The 16,795-nt window shown below is 39.9% G+C and overlaps 1 protein-coding gene across 2 annotated transcripts in view; it reads right to left on the reverse strand.

Annotated features, from left to right (window-relative positions):
* galnt2 (UDP-N-acetyl-alpha-D-galactosamine:polypeptide N-acetylgalactosaminyltransferase 2) overlaps nt 1-15,229 on the reverse strand; it is a 90,249-nt gene extending 75,020 nt beyond the window's left edge. The window contains exon 1 of one of the 2 annotated variants that reach the window (XM_027145892.2): nt 14,833-15,229. In XM_027145892.2, the coding sequence (XP_027001693.1) occupies nt 14,833-14,928 (96 nt within the window). In that variant the 5' untranslated portion in view covers nt 14,929-15,229. The remainder of the gene's footprint in view (nt 1-14,832) is intronic. The other variant, XM_027145894.2, reaches the window with a different exon arrangement.
* Nucleotides 15,230-16,795: the final 1,566 nt, after the last annotated feature.

Raw genomic sequence — 16,795 nt, forward strand, 5'->3', positions numbered from 1 at the left:
GCCACGGTTAAAGCCACAAAGATGACGGACTTCAGATAGGAGAAAAGCTGTGTAGGTTAAAAGAAGCTCTTCATCTGCATCAGCAGGGCTTTATGTATTATGTTGCAGCCATGTGATTGGCTGATTAAATAAATGCATAAAACCCTACCTAATCAAGTAGAGGTTGAAGGTGTATAGATTTATTTCTATATTTATTCTTCATGTTTAAAAGCTCAATTTTTATATATAGTGTGGAAGTAAACCATGAGCAGATTTTAAATCAAAAAAGTTTAAAAAAAAAAAAAAAAAAAAAAAAAAAAAAGCTCCATGAAGTCAAGGGATTTTTTTTTAGCTAATAAAGAACCTTACCTGCTGAGCTCGTACTTTCCATTTTTAGACTATCGAGTCCTTTTTTAATCTGAGAACTGAATATTTCGAGACGGTGAGTATTCATTTAATTTAATACCGAATAAAATTCAGAGTCTGAATGCACTAGTTCATGCACTAAAAGAAAAAAAAAAAAAAACCCTGCTTTCTTCGAGGCGAGCATGGCAACGGACCATAGTCACAAGCCATGTGGCATGTCAGATAACCATGAACCTGCCAGGAACAAGCATACAGTGTGTGCATTCATTACACAAAAACTCAACTGTAATCAATAGAAATAAGTTTACAATTTGCATTTAAAAATGCAAAGCTTGATCGGTGCTAAATAAAAATAAATAAATAAAAAAATTTGAAAAATCTTCTGTCTTCATAATCCTCGTTATAGAGCGCTCATTTTAGCAGCTACAGGATAGTCGATAAAACCCGTTGGTGTTAGAGAGGAAGACGAATTGGTTTTAATTTGCATTCGGGAAGAGATTACACAGCGTTCTCAAAATGCCTCTTATTAAATATGTGAAATAATAGAAGAACAACTGTTTTTCCATCAAGCATAAAATTGTGCAATTAACAGTGAGAAATTTTCAAACCAGTCAGGTCACTGTTAGAGACTGCTGATCTTCTGAGATTTCCACACGCAACCATCTAAATCCAATGAGGACACATGCAGATGGAAATGTATGATTAATGAGAGAGAGACAGAGAGAGAGATTGGGGTTGAATGACAAGACTGGTTCTAGCTTACTGGAAGTCTACAGTAACTCATAGATCCACTCACTATGGTGAGCAGAAAAACATCTCAGAACACATAACATGTTGGACTTTAAAGGTGGGGTCTCCGTTGTTTGAGAAATGCTTCAGAAAACTGTGTTGGGCCGCCAAACAAAACAAAATACAAAACAAACGGTGTAGCCAATGAGCAGAAAGGGGCGTGTCTTGTCAATATGGGCAGAGAGAGTGTTCAGTGTGCATGTGTGACATTAGCAGAAAGCACTTTTAACTTAGACATGGAGGATAAAAACAAAGAAAGAAAGAGAAGAAAGGCTTACGATAAGGCAAGAAGCAGGACCCGTGTTAATATAGGATCAGCGTTCCAGCACTGGAGAGAACTGAACGTCTTCCGTGTGAAACGGAGATAAACCTTTCACGGTACAACACACAGTACTACAAAAACACTTATGTATTAACATAGTATTACTCATGAGTTCATTTATTGATAAAAATATCCCCTCAGTCAGCTGCCCCAACAGGTTCCGCCATAATAGTTGTCTGGGTTATACATGTCTGGTGTATGTGTGGGACAGAGCTATCAAAACAGGGGTGGGAACCATTTGGGTAAGGGGTGTGTTTGTTTTGGTGATTTCAAAACGTCAACATTGACTTTCAAACAATGGAGACCCCACCTTTAAGGCAGATGGGCTACAACAGAAGAAATCCACATCGAGTGCTGCTCCGGTTTGCCAAGAACAAAAAACAGTCTATATTGGTCACAAAAACTTGACAGCTGGAATACTGGAAAAGCATGGCTTGGTTTTGAAGTAAGTAAGTACACCCCTGGCCTCAGAAACTGATAAAAGTAATGACTTTATGTAGCATTTCAGTAAGAGTCAGATCTGGGCCAGGACATTTTTTTTTAAACCAGTTCCTTGGTTGATTTACTTTAAAGTTTTGACCCATTACACTGTTCTTCATTTTCAACTGTTGCACAGATAACTCAGATTCTTCCCAAGCCCTCTTGGTATCAAAGACAATTCATTATTGATCCCATGACTGTGTTAGAGCTGCCAGGTTCCCAGGAAGCAAAGCAGTACCAGACCACCACATTTCGACCACCATGCTTTACACTTGCTATGTGGTCCTTCTGATTGAATCTAATACAGCTTTTGTGATCGAACAGCTCCGTCTTTGACTTGTCTGAACATAGCTCGTTGTTTCAAAAAGCCTGGTTCTTGCCTTAATATTCTGTAGGCAACTTTACTCCTGCTCTGACATCCTTTTTCTGCTTCCTCTCGTCACACCTCTCGTGTAGGTCAAATTTGTGTCGCTTTCTAACCGTACACTGAGCTACATTGAAATGAACAATGGCAAAAGCTACAGATTCAGGGATGAAATTCTGAGCTTCTTAGACCTCTTTTAGCCTTGAGTGGTCTGCTTTCAGAATACACTTGCAGGCCTGGACAAGTTGCCAGTGGTTTTAATCTCCTTCGCTGGTAGATGATCTTCCCGGGCAGTGGAATGATTGATTTCCAATATTTTAGAAAACAGCTCAAATCCCTTCCCAGACTCACAGGCATCTAAAACCTTCTTTCCGACAGACCGTGAGAGCTCTTCTGAGCTAGGCATGATGATACCGTACACACTCCAATAACAAAGAGCAAACTAGACCAGAGAGCAAAGCTTTAAATCAGACCCATTCCTCCAAGATATTCCATCTCTTTTCTCACCTGATTTTAACGTAAAACCCCCGAAGTAGCATTGATGCAGTAGTCAGGGGTGTGCTTACTTTTTCTACATGAGAAAACATTTCTGATTATTTCAATTTTATAAACGATGACATTTTTAAAGTCACTTGATAGATAAAAGTCATCAAATACAACACTGATGATAGATGACTGGATGTCCAAATATGTTGACCTTGGGTATAAACTTTATATCCTTACCTCTGCACATGACAGTAAATAACATCAGCACTGGAGTGTGTACATGACGCGAGTTCTACATGCAGATATTTCTGAAACAAACAAACAAACCCACAGCTCGTTTCATTTACCCGAGATCTCTCCGACATTATCTAATCTGCCCATTCAGCACAAAAAAAGCAATATTACAGAAGACAATTCACACCATTACGCAAAAGCATTTGTTTTAGAGGCTTAGGCTTGCTCGAAAAGAACGTGCTCGCAGGAATTTCCGCGAGCCTCGTAAATCCCGAACGCACGTGATCGTCTTCGGTGAGCGCAGAACCGCCAAGCTAAGACACTCGCGCTTCTCGTACGACTTTCTGTCACGGGTTTTTTTGGGGGTTTTTTTTGCACATTGCCATCTCTCAGAACACCAGCACATTTACCTTCAGCACAATGAACCTTTTGTGTCATGTAGCGCATTACACCGTCTCTCATCTATTATTTTTATAGCAGCTGTTTGTCTTTTTCAGTCAAAAGGTCCATTACTACAAGACATACAGAGCTTGTATGACAAATCCCGGAGCAAACAGTGATTAGTGACTTATGGTGAACATCTATTCACCATGCAGAGGGGGAGTCGTGTCTGAAAACAGAACAGTCAAGTCAAGTCACTTTTATTGTCACATCACCACAGCACATGTGCCTTGATGAGTGAAATTCTTAGGAGCAAACTCCAGAAATTACAGAACAGTTATGCAGATAAGATATAGATAATGAGTTGACAAGTCAAAATGTGCAATTTGCTCATATATATAGTCAGTACAATGTGTGTACAATATGTACAATTAGCAGACAGATATGGAATCAACCAATGAACATGTGCAATATGCTCATACATATAGTCAGTACACACAGTGTACTATTGGGCATCCTCACAGTAGCACTACACATTATATGCAATATGTACTTATACATGTCTGTGTAATATATGTAAATATATTATATATAAAATAGGTGCAAAACAGATTGTACAGGTACAGAAGTGACATGGATGTGCATCGGATGGTATCTAGTGGTAACAGATGGATTATGGCATTAAATGTAGTGTGTATGTATAGTCCAGTGTGTATAATGTAGTGTGTATGTATAATGCAGTGTGTATGTATAGTCCAGTGTGTATAATGCAGTGTGTATGTATAGTCCAGTGTGTATAATGCGGTGTGTATGTATATTCCAGTGTGTATAAATAGTCCAGTGTGTATAATGCAGTGTGTATGTATAGTCCAGTGTGGATAGTCCGAAGTTAAGGTGCAGTGTGTGGCATACCATAATGTGAAAGTATGTGAAACCTTATATCCTGTGAATTGTGTGCATAATCACTAATGGGGCAGTTAGGAAGAACAACTAAATAAAAATCAGAACAGTTCACACACCAAATATCTTCCTGCAAACTGGTGTCATTCTGTTGCATTGCGGAAGAAGAAAGGAAGGAAGGAAGAAGAAGGAGGGGAGGAAGGAAGGAAGGGAAGAAGAAGAAGAAGAAGAAGAAGAAGAAGAAGAAGGAAGAAGCTTGTTAGTGCTGGGGCTTGACCAGGGCCTTGAGACACCTCTTGGTGTTTTAATAAATGACACTACTGGGCTCTTGAAGTCTCAGATAAGAAAACGGGCAGAAGGTGGAACGTCTTCACCGCCGTTGCTCTGAAGGTAGACCCGGCAAATCTCGTCATTATTCTAACGTGTTACCGTTTCTATAGTAACAACTGACTTCCACAACTGATTTACAGTGGGTCATTTCTGAAGTTTTCTTTAAAGTCATGTTCCTTTAGAAGCTTATTGAACGAGTCTACAGTGTCAGCATCTTAGGTAAAGCACAGCAGGAGAAAGGCTTCAGGATGGAGGACATCGCTGTATGTCTGTAACATGACACACTGTAGTGGTTTAGTTTTATCAAGAAGAAAGAGAGAAGGGCAACTAAAAGAAGGAAGTAGCAAGTGGCTGGCTATGTTCTATTTCTTCCTCATTAATTTTACTAAACCATTTTTCATCCCCTTAAGATTTGAGGCTGAATGTGTTTTCTAGCATCTTTAAAGGCAAGGATTAGGAAGAACAGAACAAAAAACTTCTAACTGAATTAGAAGTGTTTTGTCTACTGGGTTGCATGCATGCATCAGTGTCTGTGTGGCTTTGATACCAACATCAGAAAAAGAAAACGGACTGGATGGATGGATGGATGGATGGATGGATGGATGGATGGATGGATGGATGGATGGATGGATGGATGGATGGATGGATGGATGGATGGATGGATGGATGGATGGATGGATGGATGGATGGATGGATGGATGGAAGGAAGGAAGGAAGGAAGGAAGGAAGGAAGGAAGGAAGGAAGGAAGGAAGAAAGAAAGAAAGAAAGAAAGAAAGAAAGAAAGAAAGAAAGAAAGAAAGAAAGAAAGAAAGAAAGAAAGAAAGAAAGAAAGATCTTTGTGATGCATTTTTAAAAAGCCGGCGCTCTTTTTCAAAGCAGCCTCTGTAAATCAATCCAGTGGTGTGAGGATGATAAAAGGCATTTATATCACATATCCTGCTTTTTCACTGAGATCTGAAATAAGACTTTGTGTGCATTATTAGACAAGTATTGCTGCATGTATGGGATGAGACAGAAATGCTAAAGTGATATCGGGTTCTTAATGCAAACGCACGCAAATGTGCCTTGAAGCTGGTTTAGGACACGGATAGACAGACTGGAAGGGGTGGGTGTGCGAGAGACCGGCTCAGTCAACGCACTGCTACAGAAATCCGTCGAGCGTGGACGGAACAATCAGCCACTCAATAATTGTACTGTGTAACAGATATCAGAGCTTCTCTTCCCACTTCTCACGTCTCGCAGGAGATAACAGGCACCTGACCACCCTGACACGACCTTCATCTAGGGATGTGTGTTGTAGAACCGGCAGAGAAAAATCTCCAGGTTAATCTACTGCACATTCGACGTGCTTCAGTCACGAGGATGCTTTCGCTTGATCAGACGCATGTAATTTCAGCTCTTATACAGAGCGTCTTCCCGGCATTTGCTCTGACATCCGAGGCACAATGAGATTCTTGATGTGTTGTGGTGAACAGAGCGTGGAGGTAGTGAGGGATTTACGCAGAGCTGAAGAGCAGCTGTCCTGCAGTGCAGTGCAGCGCAGTCACTCCCGCATGTCACGCCACACAATACAGCCTTCATCGCCAAACACTGGCTTCAAGTGTTTACTTTTTGCCATTGTGTTCTCAAGGTGTGCAAGATAAACATCAGTGCATGTGTAGACGCTTACACTCACTATGTTTACGTGGGACTCGGGGTGCTTTCACACCTATTAATCCACATGCAGCATCTGTTTAGAGCAAAATCGATTCTTTTGCTTCATCTGCTACATGGTTCAGTACAGTTTTGCATCGGACAGGATTAAATGAACCAAAAAATTAATTGATTAAATAAAAATTTAAATAAACAGTTTGAGAGGCACATACACAGCTCTCTCTTTTGTTTCACAAAATGCTGCTACCTTGAAATAACCGGGATGTTTAGTTCGATGTCCTCAAATGATTAAATTCAGAGTTGAATTGCTTTCTCACTTCCATAGTTTTGTGCTAGAAAATAATTAGAATCAAACTGAGACCACTGTGCGCCGATGTCCTCTGATTAGTTTAGCAGCTTGCATCTACAAAAATAATGCAGACAGCAACCCATAACTTGTACAGCTCATCAACTGTTCATTTCTTGCAGTTGAGTCGATTCAGAGTCAAATCGCTTTCTCACTAATCTGTGCTGAAGTTTGACTGAAAGCAGCCCGAGGCCACCATGCTCTCTGATCAGTTTAACAGCATCTACCAAAAAAAAAAGCTAAAATAAACATATAATGCATTATGAAAAGCTCGATCTCTACAGATGAGTTGATTCAGAGTTGAATCACTTTCTCGTTGTAATCAAACTAACCTAGAGCTTGACTGGAAGCAGACCAAGACCACCGTGGACAGAGCAGTTTAATGGTTTACATCTACAAAAAGAAAAAAGTGTGCAAATCATTGCAACCTATAATACTTCATGAAATTTTTGTTTCATGCAGTTGAGTCAAGTTGAATCGCTTTCTCAAACCATGCTAGAGTAAAATCAGACAGAGGTCACCGCGTTCAGACCGACTCAGACTGGTTAGTATTGTTCAGGTCTGAGTGTGATTGCTGTGTTCTGGCCTGCACCCACACCACCACAAACTAATCACTGCATATGTGAAAGCTCCCTCAGAGCCACGTGTACAGTAAAAACTGACACATATTACACATAAAGCAGTTAAAGACAGACGGCTTATGAAAACTACGATGAAACCTTATTCCATAACAACTAACTACCTCAACAAATACCTCAAAGCTACCAAAATCCTTACCCACTTAAAAGGCAAATGAACCCTAGAGAGAATAAACGAAATTTTATATCAGACTTCACAGATGCTCTTGTTTATCCACTCAAGGAGTCATTTGCTAATGACTCCCATTCATGTCTGAAAGGTGTGAGAGAATCCTCCTTGGAGCAAATGAAGGAATGATTCACAGAGCAGTCAACACATAAAATAAGATATACCTTTATTCGTCCCACAATGGGGAAATCTCTCTACAGGAGCAAAAATATATAAAAAGAATAAAGACAATATAATATACAGTATGTACAAAAACAAAAATGTATAAAAAGAGTAGTCCTAATCCTCTAATATCTAATCCTCAGTAAAGCAGAGAATATATAATGCTGCCACTGGGCCGTTTGCTTACAACTTCATCAGCGACCATCTTATTAGCATTAAACAGAAGTTAAAAAGCCAGTTAAAAAGCAGTGGAGCTCTAATATGTAGAGAATCAAAGCAGTTGGCTCCTGTTGCTCTGCACCTTGATTAAAATACACCATTCTCCACCTTCTTCTCAGTCTATTAAACACCAGTAAGACTGGTGAAAATGACACGAGCCGTTACGAGCACTTCTCTATTTAAAACTCACGCTGATTAGCGTCACCTTAATGTGACCTTCATAAAGTCAGCTGCGTAAAACAGGTTTATGAATAAATCCTGTCTGGGGCCTTGGTTTGAGTATGTGGATTGCTTGAAAGTGGTTTCTATAAGCCTTATCTGATGTTACTGAGTCTGTACTGTGGATGGAAAATGTTACTGCAATTGCATCATAAAATTTATTCAGAATATGTGAGCTCGGGCCGTGCAGCAACCGCATAGCAGAGGAAGTGGGCAACGAATACCGATTCCTTGATTAGTTTTTTTGTGGAGCATCACATCAAACAATATAAAAATTATGGCTTAAGATGCAGTGGTCCTCTGAGTAAGAAATAAAACACAATGGCACATGCTGTTATAGTCAAACAATCAATGACCGGGTGATGTGATGCGTTTTCCGTGTTAGCGTTACATTTAGCATTCACTAAACTAGACGGTTCCTGTTATTACTTTTGTTTTAAGCAGTCGATGCCTCAGTAGTCACACTTCTCTCTCACAGCTGATAAACTAACAAGAAAAAAAAAACTCCAGCTTTTTGTGACACTGAGAAACCAAAATCCTTTATCCTGAAGACCTTCTCAATGAGTTAAACCGAACATTTACTTAACTCTGTGCTTAAATTATGGAAGCGTCCATCATATAAGACCCTGTGAATGAGCTGTTGCTATAGAAACAAAAAAAGAACATTAGAAGAAAGCTGAGGTTTGTCTTGCTGCTGACAATACAAAAGAGCTTGCAGTTACAGAAACTTAATAACCACCTGCTGACCAATCAGATTTGTGGGTTACTGATCAGGAGATCAAATCCCAGCACCGCTAAGCTGCGAGTCCTTGAGTAAGGCTCTTAACCCTCTCTGCTCCACAGACGGAGTATCACTGCTGACCCTGTGCTCTCACCCAAACTTCCTAACAAGCTGAGAAATGCGAAAAAGCAAAAAAAAAAAAAAAAACAACAGCACTGTGGTGTAATCCAATTTAACCTTCTTCAACCTGTGATACTTGATCAATTCTGGTAGAACTGTTTATTGTATATTTAGTTGTGACTATCAGAATCTTGTACGTTTCCCTTTTGTGGCACTGGCATCACAGTAAGTTCCTTGAACAGCTCTAGTCAGATAAAGCGTAGCTTGGGATAGAAGCAAATGCTAGCCGAATAAACGAAAATGCAAACGCTCTAGATGGACTGAGAACTAATCGATGGCAGGCCTTTCCAACAAAGAACCGATTGTATAATCTCACAGTAATATGCACCATGTGATGCTCTTGCCATCCAGCATCCTAATCTTGCACATTCACTGCACAATTTCATGGTGCATAGCTCAAACATGACACATTGGACACAAAGTCTATACGGGAGCAATAATAATAGAGCTCCTTCGGTTACAATGCTCGAGTCTTCCCAGTCACAGCATGCATACAGAGGTGGAAAAGCTATATTTGTGAAGTTAAAAAAATTCAGTGTAGGTCTTTGCCAGTATAAGGAAAAGTTACATCATTAACGTTAGGTTATACTGGGGTATATAATACCAGCTCAAAATCTGTAGCTACTGTATATTGTTTGCAGAGCAAAACAACTCAAAAATACAACAAACATGTGACCTGAATGTTAATGCTTCATTTTGGTTCTAGACAATAATAATGTGTCTTGATCAGCATCTCTCTCAGAGTGGTTCTTCCCCAACAGTGACATCTGACAGGAGTATTCTCAAGCTGATCCACTTGTGATGGATGGCTGGTGTTGAAGTGCATACAAATACACACTAAGGGGGGAAAAAAAATCTAAAAATGTGCTTTAAAATACACTTTAGGGGTAAAAGTGTGTGGACACCTAATAACTTTAAACATCTCATTCCAAAACCATTGGCTGCTCCCCTTTTGGCTGCTAGAACAGCCTCTACTCTTCTGGGAAGGCTTTTCAGTAGATTTCTACAAAGACCGTGACCGGTCAGGCAGTGTCACTGAATAAAAACATAATTGCCTGGTGCAAAGGGCATCCTAAAAGATGTTCAGTGAGAGGGGATGAGGTCAAGGTTCACTTACTGTGCAGTAAACACTCCCACTTCCAGCTTTGCTAAACCATGTCTTCATAGACCTAGCGTTGTACACAGGAGCATTGTCATGCTGGAACAGGTTAGTTCCAGTTCCGAGGGAAATCTAGATGCTACAGCATACAAAGACATGTCCAACAGTGTGGAAAATTCACATAAGAGTGAGATAATCAGGTGTCCACATCATTTCCATATACAATATAGTGTATGTAACTGTGGATCTGCCAACTGCATGAGCTGTAGACCTTTCTAAAACAAGGCTGAACAATTATATATGATGTAGAGCACTAACAGGGTCACAACCCTACAGAGACTGACGACTGAAAGGAAAGAAACTGGACTCCAGACCCTAAGTGGTGCGTCTTAATGGATCTAGCGAACATAGTAAGTCCACCAGCAATGTGGTGAAAGAAACCAATCACACACCTGACAGTTAATAGAAAGCTTTGGTGGTGGGTGGGAAAGGGGTTTAAGGGACGGTTCATGTGGAGAGCGGAAGATGAGATGGAGGGAACCCAACTCCAGTCCCAGTATGCACATTAGCCACACAGTCCAGCAGATTTGCTAGGCTCTGTAAAGCTGTGTGGTGTGGCGATAGAGACATGCTCAATCATATTTCCAACATGGAGGAAAAATAGGTGGGGTGTTTCTGAATCCCTTTTGTGGAGTGAACGTGTTGAGGGATCTCCAGTAGAGAGCGTGAAGCTGCTGAAACTGTTACTGAATATTGTTTTAAAAATGTATACTGATCAGAATGAATTATTGTTGTATAATGAACCGTTGAACCCGTGTTGCTCGGCTACATTAAAGCAGATTATTCCAAGTGACTGAAAAATGGACCAGGACGTTTCATATGCTCAATAAATCCGAGGTAGCAGAAGAAAAAATGAGTAACATATTTTGTCTAAAACCTCATAGATCGCAATTTTATAGGCAACCTTATTTGATTCACAGACTGCCTTCTTTGTCCCCTGCTGCCCAAGTGCTCTGAAAATAACGAGCACCTCTAGATGAACTGACTATGCAAGACTGTCAGCCTCTTTATGGCTAGAAGTTCTAGCTAGCAATCAGACTCATAGTGTAATTAATGTCTAAGCGCTAATAGAAAAGGAGAATGTTTACTGGCTCCGTCTGGCTTTTTTTTTTCCAAACATCAGTTTATGTCACTGCAGTTCTGCCGCTCCACCCCACCCCCCTCTCCCTATCTGTCTCACTCTCTCTGTCATTCTCTGTCTGACCCTGTGCTGAGTTCATGACACACTCAAATAAGAAACAAGGTGTGTTATTTTTCACAACAGACTGAACAAAATTTGTTATTTTAACAGGAATAAGTATACTCCTGTGGTCGACAAACTACTTGGGTGCGGCACCAAAGTTCATGTCTTCTGGTCGTCTGGATAGACAGAGATGCAAATACATGGAGGAGATGGTGGAAGAATGGAGAAATAAGTGCTGGTACTGAGCAGCAACAAAGAGCAACTCATCAAACAGCGCAGTGAGTCAGGCCAACAAGGCTAACAACACTGAAACAGGGAAACCGTCTCAATGCCGTGGAGTCCCAAATCACTCCCAAGAAACTGTGCTATAAACAAAGAAAAAAAAAAACACTCATGGCAATAGAAGCAATAGCTGCAACTCTGGCTGTTGCCACAAGCTGTTACACAGATAGCTCCTTATATCTAACACATGACCTGACATAAAGGTAAAGTCAGATGATGGGTCTATTTATTTTCAACACAGCGCTTTTGTCATTTTTTCAAAGATCATGGCAAGCAACGCAAGCAATAAGGTGTCCATGTGATTCTCAGAGCCCTTGCGGTTATATGGAATGAAAGCACTGTGTGTGATACAGCGATGATGTGAAATACTACATCCTGTGATTTCCGACATTGAACATTATTACGACATGTATTTTTGCACTTCACTTTTTGTTCTCCGCATTCAGTGAAGTATACTGACAGAGTTCTCTTTCTAGGACTTCAGCGATTCAAACAAAATCCATCACTGGTCAGCAAATCTGCTGCTCTTCTCATAATCCATAGAAAGATAAATGCGATGTTTATGAGACCAAAGAATAAACAGAAGTCAGTGAGCAAAATAAATCAACGCAATCAAGCTCCCAAATGGAGACCTTAAGAAAGACTACACCAGTCAAAATCAAACTTATCGACCAGGAGTCCATCAGTGATGGCAGATGATGACCAAGGTTCATATTACTGGCTGATATAAATGTCATACTATACCGTACTCTGAAGACGGGGGAAATGGGGGTGCATTTGATATGTAGCTGTGGGTTGGTTATTAAATTTCTCTCTTTTAATATACATTTTTTTAAGACATGACAAAGGAGAGTAAGTGGGGAGGGGAAGTCATAGCTCAGAGGGTAAATTGTTGGCTGCTGATGAGGAGGTTGTGAGTTTAAAACCCCGAATCACCAAATCAGCCACTGCTGGGCCCATGAGAATGGCCCCTAATCCTCAGCTGCTCAGTTGTATAAAAGAGATAAATGTAAGCTGCTATCGGTAAGGATGTCTTCCAAATAGCATAAACGTAACAAGCATTTTTATAAGACAAAACAAATGCAAAATTCACCATATTTATTAGGAATTTACAACTTTCAGTCGCACCAAATAATTATATTGTGATCAAATTCCACATTAGTTTTAGTTTATTTCATCAATAACTTGGTCTAATAATTTCTTCTGACTGTACCATAGTGTAAACATCTCTATTTAAAGAGAACAATGTAGCAGCAATGTAGTTTAATCCTTTACCCTGTCCATCTCCTCATCTGTATACTCTGCTCAAACAGCTCAGCTCCCACAACTTTCATGCTGATCCCGGCATCGTCAATCAACACCGTCGTGCTTGTCACCTCGTAGCTCACTAACTAGCAGAGCAGAGTTTCTGCCATAACTCAGCACAACAGTATCATAAAGCTGTACTGCATTCTGGAGCATGGATTTAAATGCTTGCTGAGGTCAATACTTTTATGTTGTATTTTATCATTAATATGACTCTCTTTGCAGTGAAACTTGATCAGCATCACCTTCTTAAACAGCACTGTAAGTGTTCTAGTGATGTTTCCCTGTGGCACCGGAGTGACACACAACAACTAACTAAAGGGGAAATCACTAAACTTCAATAACATGGTTCTCTAAAGTGGTTCTGTGATGTACCCCCAGGGGGTTCCTAAGCGTATTGCAGTTTTAATTTCCTGGCTAGTGGTTGTGGCAGTAGTGGTGTTGACGAATCACCACCGCCACCACCACCATCAGCTAGCACCGAAGTTGCTGTCATTATTAATATTTATGGAATAATCTCTCCCTTTATATTCACTTGGCCCCATCAGTGGTGATTTTTAAGTCTCATATAGAACACAATCTATATGCATTGGCATTTGAATTAGGGGAACCTTGAGGACTGAATATTTGTTCTGATACTGATTGCAGTTGGTGATGCTGCTTGACTTTTTTTGCAGCTATTTTTTTTTTTATTTCCTATTTGTGAAGCACTTTGGTGTTTAATGCTGTGCTGTTTTTTTTTAATGTGATTTATACATAAAACTAAAGTTGGGTATTAGCGATCATCACTTAGCTTGACTGGCAACTTAATATAAAAGGTTCAACTTAACCCTTAATACCTAAAAGACAAGAATAAAACTGAAATTTTATTCGGAACACAGTGGGAGTGACAAATCCCAGTGTTTCCAATCTATATCTGGATAAATGGAAGCTTCAGAAATAAACAGATCACATGACATGACTAAGCTGAAGTCATGGTGCATGTTGGCATTTCTGTCCTTGCAGTTTATTGTGTGTCTTGGGGATAAGCGTGTTATTATAATGTCTCTGCTAGACCTTGCTGGATGCAAAAGTTTGTGCCCCCTTCAGCCCAAGAACATTTGGTCATCCGAGAACAAGCTTGTAAGTCAGGATTTACAACAAATTATTGTATTTACTATTTAGTACTTTTAGTTATTAGTGTGTTTGACTGGAATACGGATCAAACCATGTAGGCGTACTTTGTACTTGCAGTTTTAATAAAATACTAGAGATTCATTTTGAGGTTAAACTTTGTGTTTAAGTTCAAGACTTAAAGCTCTAAAGGTTCAGTTTTACTCGACGTATTTCATACAATAACCATTTATTACAGATTTATTTTAGAGCTAAACAAATCCTTGGTTCATATCAGTGTCTCACAGAGCAGAAAAACCCCCGAACACGATACAGTTATTTAGACAAAGTAACGTTAGAGCAGTTACTTTGTAGCTCCGTTAGCTACAGTTTAACGCTGTAAATGCTACACATTTGCCGGTCAGTGAGGGAAACACTTTCTCCTGAGATGTCTGAAGGCGATATTTGAAGTCAAAGTTGTCTAACCAGCAAAGGAAATGTCAGAAATATCAGCTTTTGTAGCGTTTTAGTGTCAGCTCGGCTAGCGTTAGCTGCTAGCACTAGACCGATATTCAAATCACAGCTGAGACTCGACGCTGTGGAACACGATAACAGTCCCTAAGTAAATAACCCGAACATTCACTCTGACGGCTCAAATTCACCTGATAAAGTTACTAGCTGTGTTCACCCGACGTGTTAGAAGAGTTTTAAGGTGAAAATACACACACACACACACACACACACACACACACACACACACACACACACACACACACACACACACACACACACACATAGTGAGAAGCAGGCGCACGATTGTTCATGTACATGCCCGTGTTCGTCATTAGCAAAGCGGCGAAACCTCATCTTACCTTCCGATGTAGCGTTGTTCCTGAATAGAAATAATACGCTATTCCTAGGATCCAGAGCACAGCGAAACATAGTAATATCCTGGATTTCCTTCGCATGGCTGCGGGTCTGGATGTGCTGCTTTACTGGATGGCTTCGTGTTTTCGCTGTTAAAGCAACCCGCTCGTCCGGGCTACGTGTTTCACCGGAGCTTCAGCGCTGTGTGTCTACCACTAGTCGGGCAGAAGAGGCAGGAAACGGCCAACATCACCGGGTTAGAGGGGAAAGGGGAGACGACTTTAACCCAATCACACGCCGCAAAGCACCAGAGGAGGGCGGCGACATCCACATCCACAGCCACAGCCTGAGAGCAACACGGCGAGCCCGGCTCTCATGAAAAGCTAATAAACTCACGACTAAACCCCGTGATAACTCAGTGACGCTGTTCTACATAACCGGCAGTCACGTGTAAATCAACTAAACCAAGCAGAAGTAACGTGGCGATCTTTGAGTTTTATTCAGAGTGTGTTGAGATTGTTTTGTTTGAATGCATAGATCTGTTTTGTTTGAATGCATAGATCTATTTAGACATATAGACAGACAGATTGGTAGATAGATAGATAGATAGATAGATAGATAGATAGATAGATAGATAGATAGATAGATAGATAGATAGATAGACAGGTATATATATAGATAGGTAGACAGATAGGTAGACAGACAGATAGATAGGTATATAGATAGATAGACAGAGATAGGCAATGAGATAAATAGACAGACAGATAGGTAGACAGACAGACATGTAGATAGATAGATAGATAGATAGATAGATAGATAGATAGATAGATAGATAGATAGATAGATAGGTAGATAGGTAGGTAGACAGACAGACATGTATATAGATAGATAGACAGACAGACAGACTGGCTGATAGATAGACAGGTATATAGATAGACAAATAGATAGATAGATAGATAGATAGATAGATAGATAGGTAGACATGTATATAGATAGATAGACAGACAGACAGACTGGCAGATAGATAGACAGGTATATAGATAGACAGACAGATGGATAGATAGATAGATAGATAGATAGATAGATAGATAGATAGATAGATAGATAGATAGATAGATAGACAGACAGACTGGCAGATAGACAGACAGGTATATATATAGATAGGTAGACAGACAGATAGATAGGTATATAGATAGATAGACAGACAGAGATAGGCAATGAGAGATAGATAGATAGACAGACAGACAGACAGACAGACAGACAGGTATATATATATAGATAGGTAGACAAACAGAGAGGTAGATATATAGATAGATAGACAGACAGATAGGTAGACAGACAGACATGTAGATAGATAGATAGATAGATAGATAGATAGATAGATAGATAGATAGATAGATAGATAGATAGATAGATCGATCTAACAACTATGGAAGGAGTCTCCACTGTCAGAGGTTTGTTATGTCTGTCAGTAACTTTGCCTGCATATGAAAGTCTTCAAATCTTTTAACTTTCCAGTTTCTCTGTAACATGACAAGCTGTGTTGGTATGTAGTATGTATTATTAACGTCAAGTAAAAAAAACTCCTTCACCGACAAACCCAGTCTTTCCTGTTCTTAGTCCACATGCCTTAAATGTCCTTAAAATATACTCCAGGTAGGAAGGAGTGCATTGAAGAAATGTCATTTCAGACACTGATGCAGTGGCAATAACTACATGGTTATTCTGATGGATACAGTGCTAATTTCATCTCTATCCTACAAACATTTACGCACAGACAAAAAGAAAAAGTAAAATGAAATCAACACCAAACCTAACAGCACAAAAAGCAGATGGTGAGGCAACTTCTGTTTCTAGTTCAGTGTGATTCAATTTGATTTTAACTGTATATAGAGCGTTTAACAATGGATTTAGTCTCAAAGCAGCTTTACAGATTATAGTTGCTATAACCTAAGTGATAACAGGAAC

Source organism: Tachysurus fulvidraco, chromosome 4 (assembly GCF_022655615.1).
Source record: "Tachysurus fulvidraco isolate hzauxx_2018 chromosome 4, HZAU_PFXX_2.0, whole genome shotgun sequence".
Taxonomy (NCBI): Eukaryota; Metazoa; Chordata; class Actinopteri; order Siluriformes; family Bagridae; genus Tachysurus; species Tachysurus fulvidraco.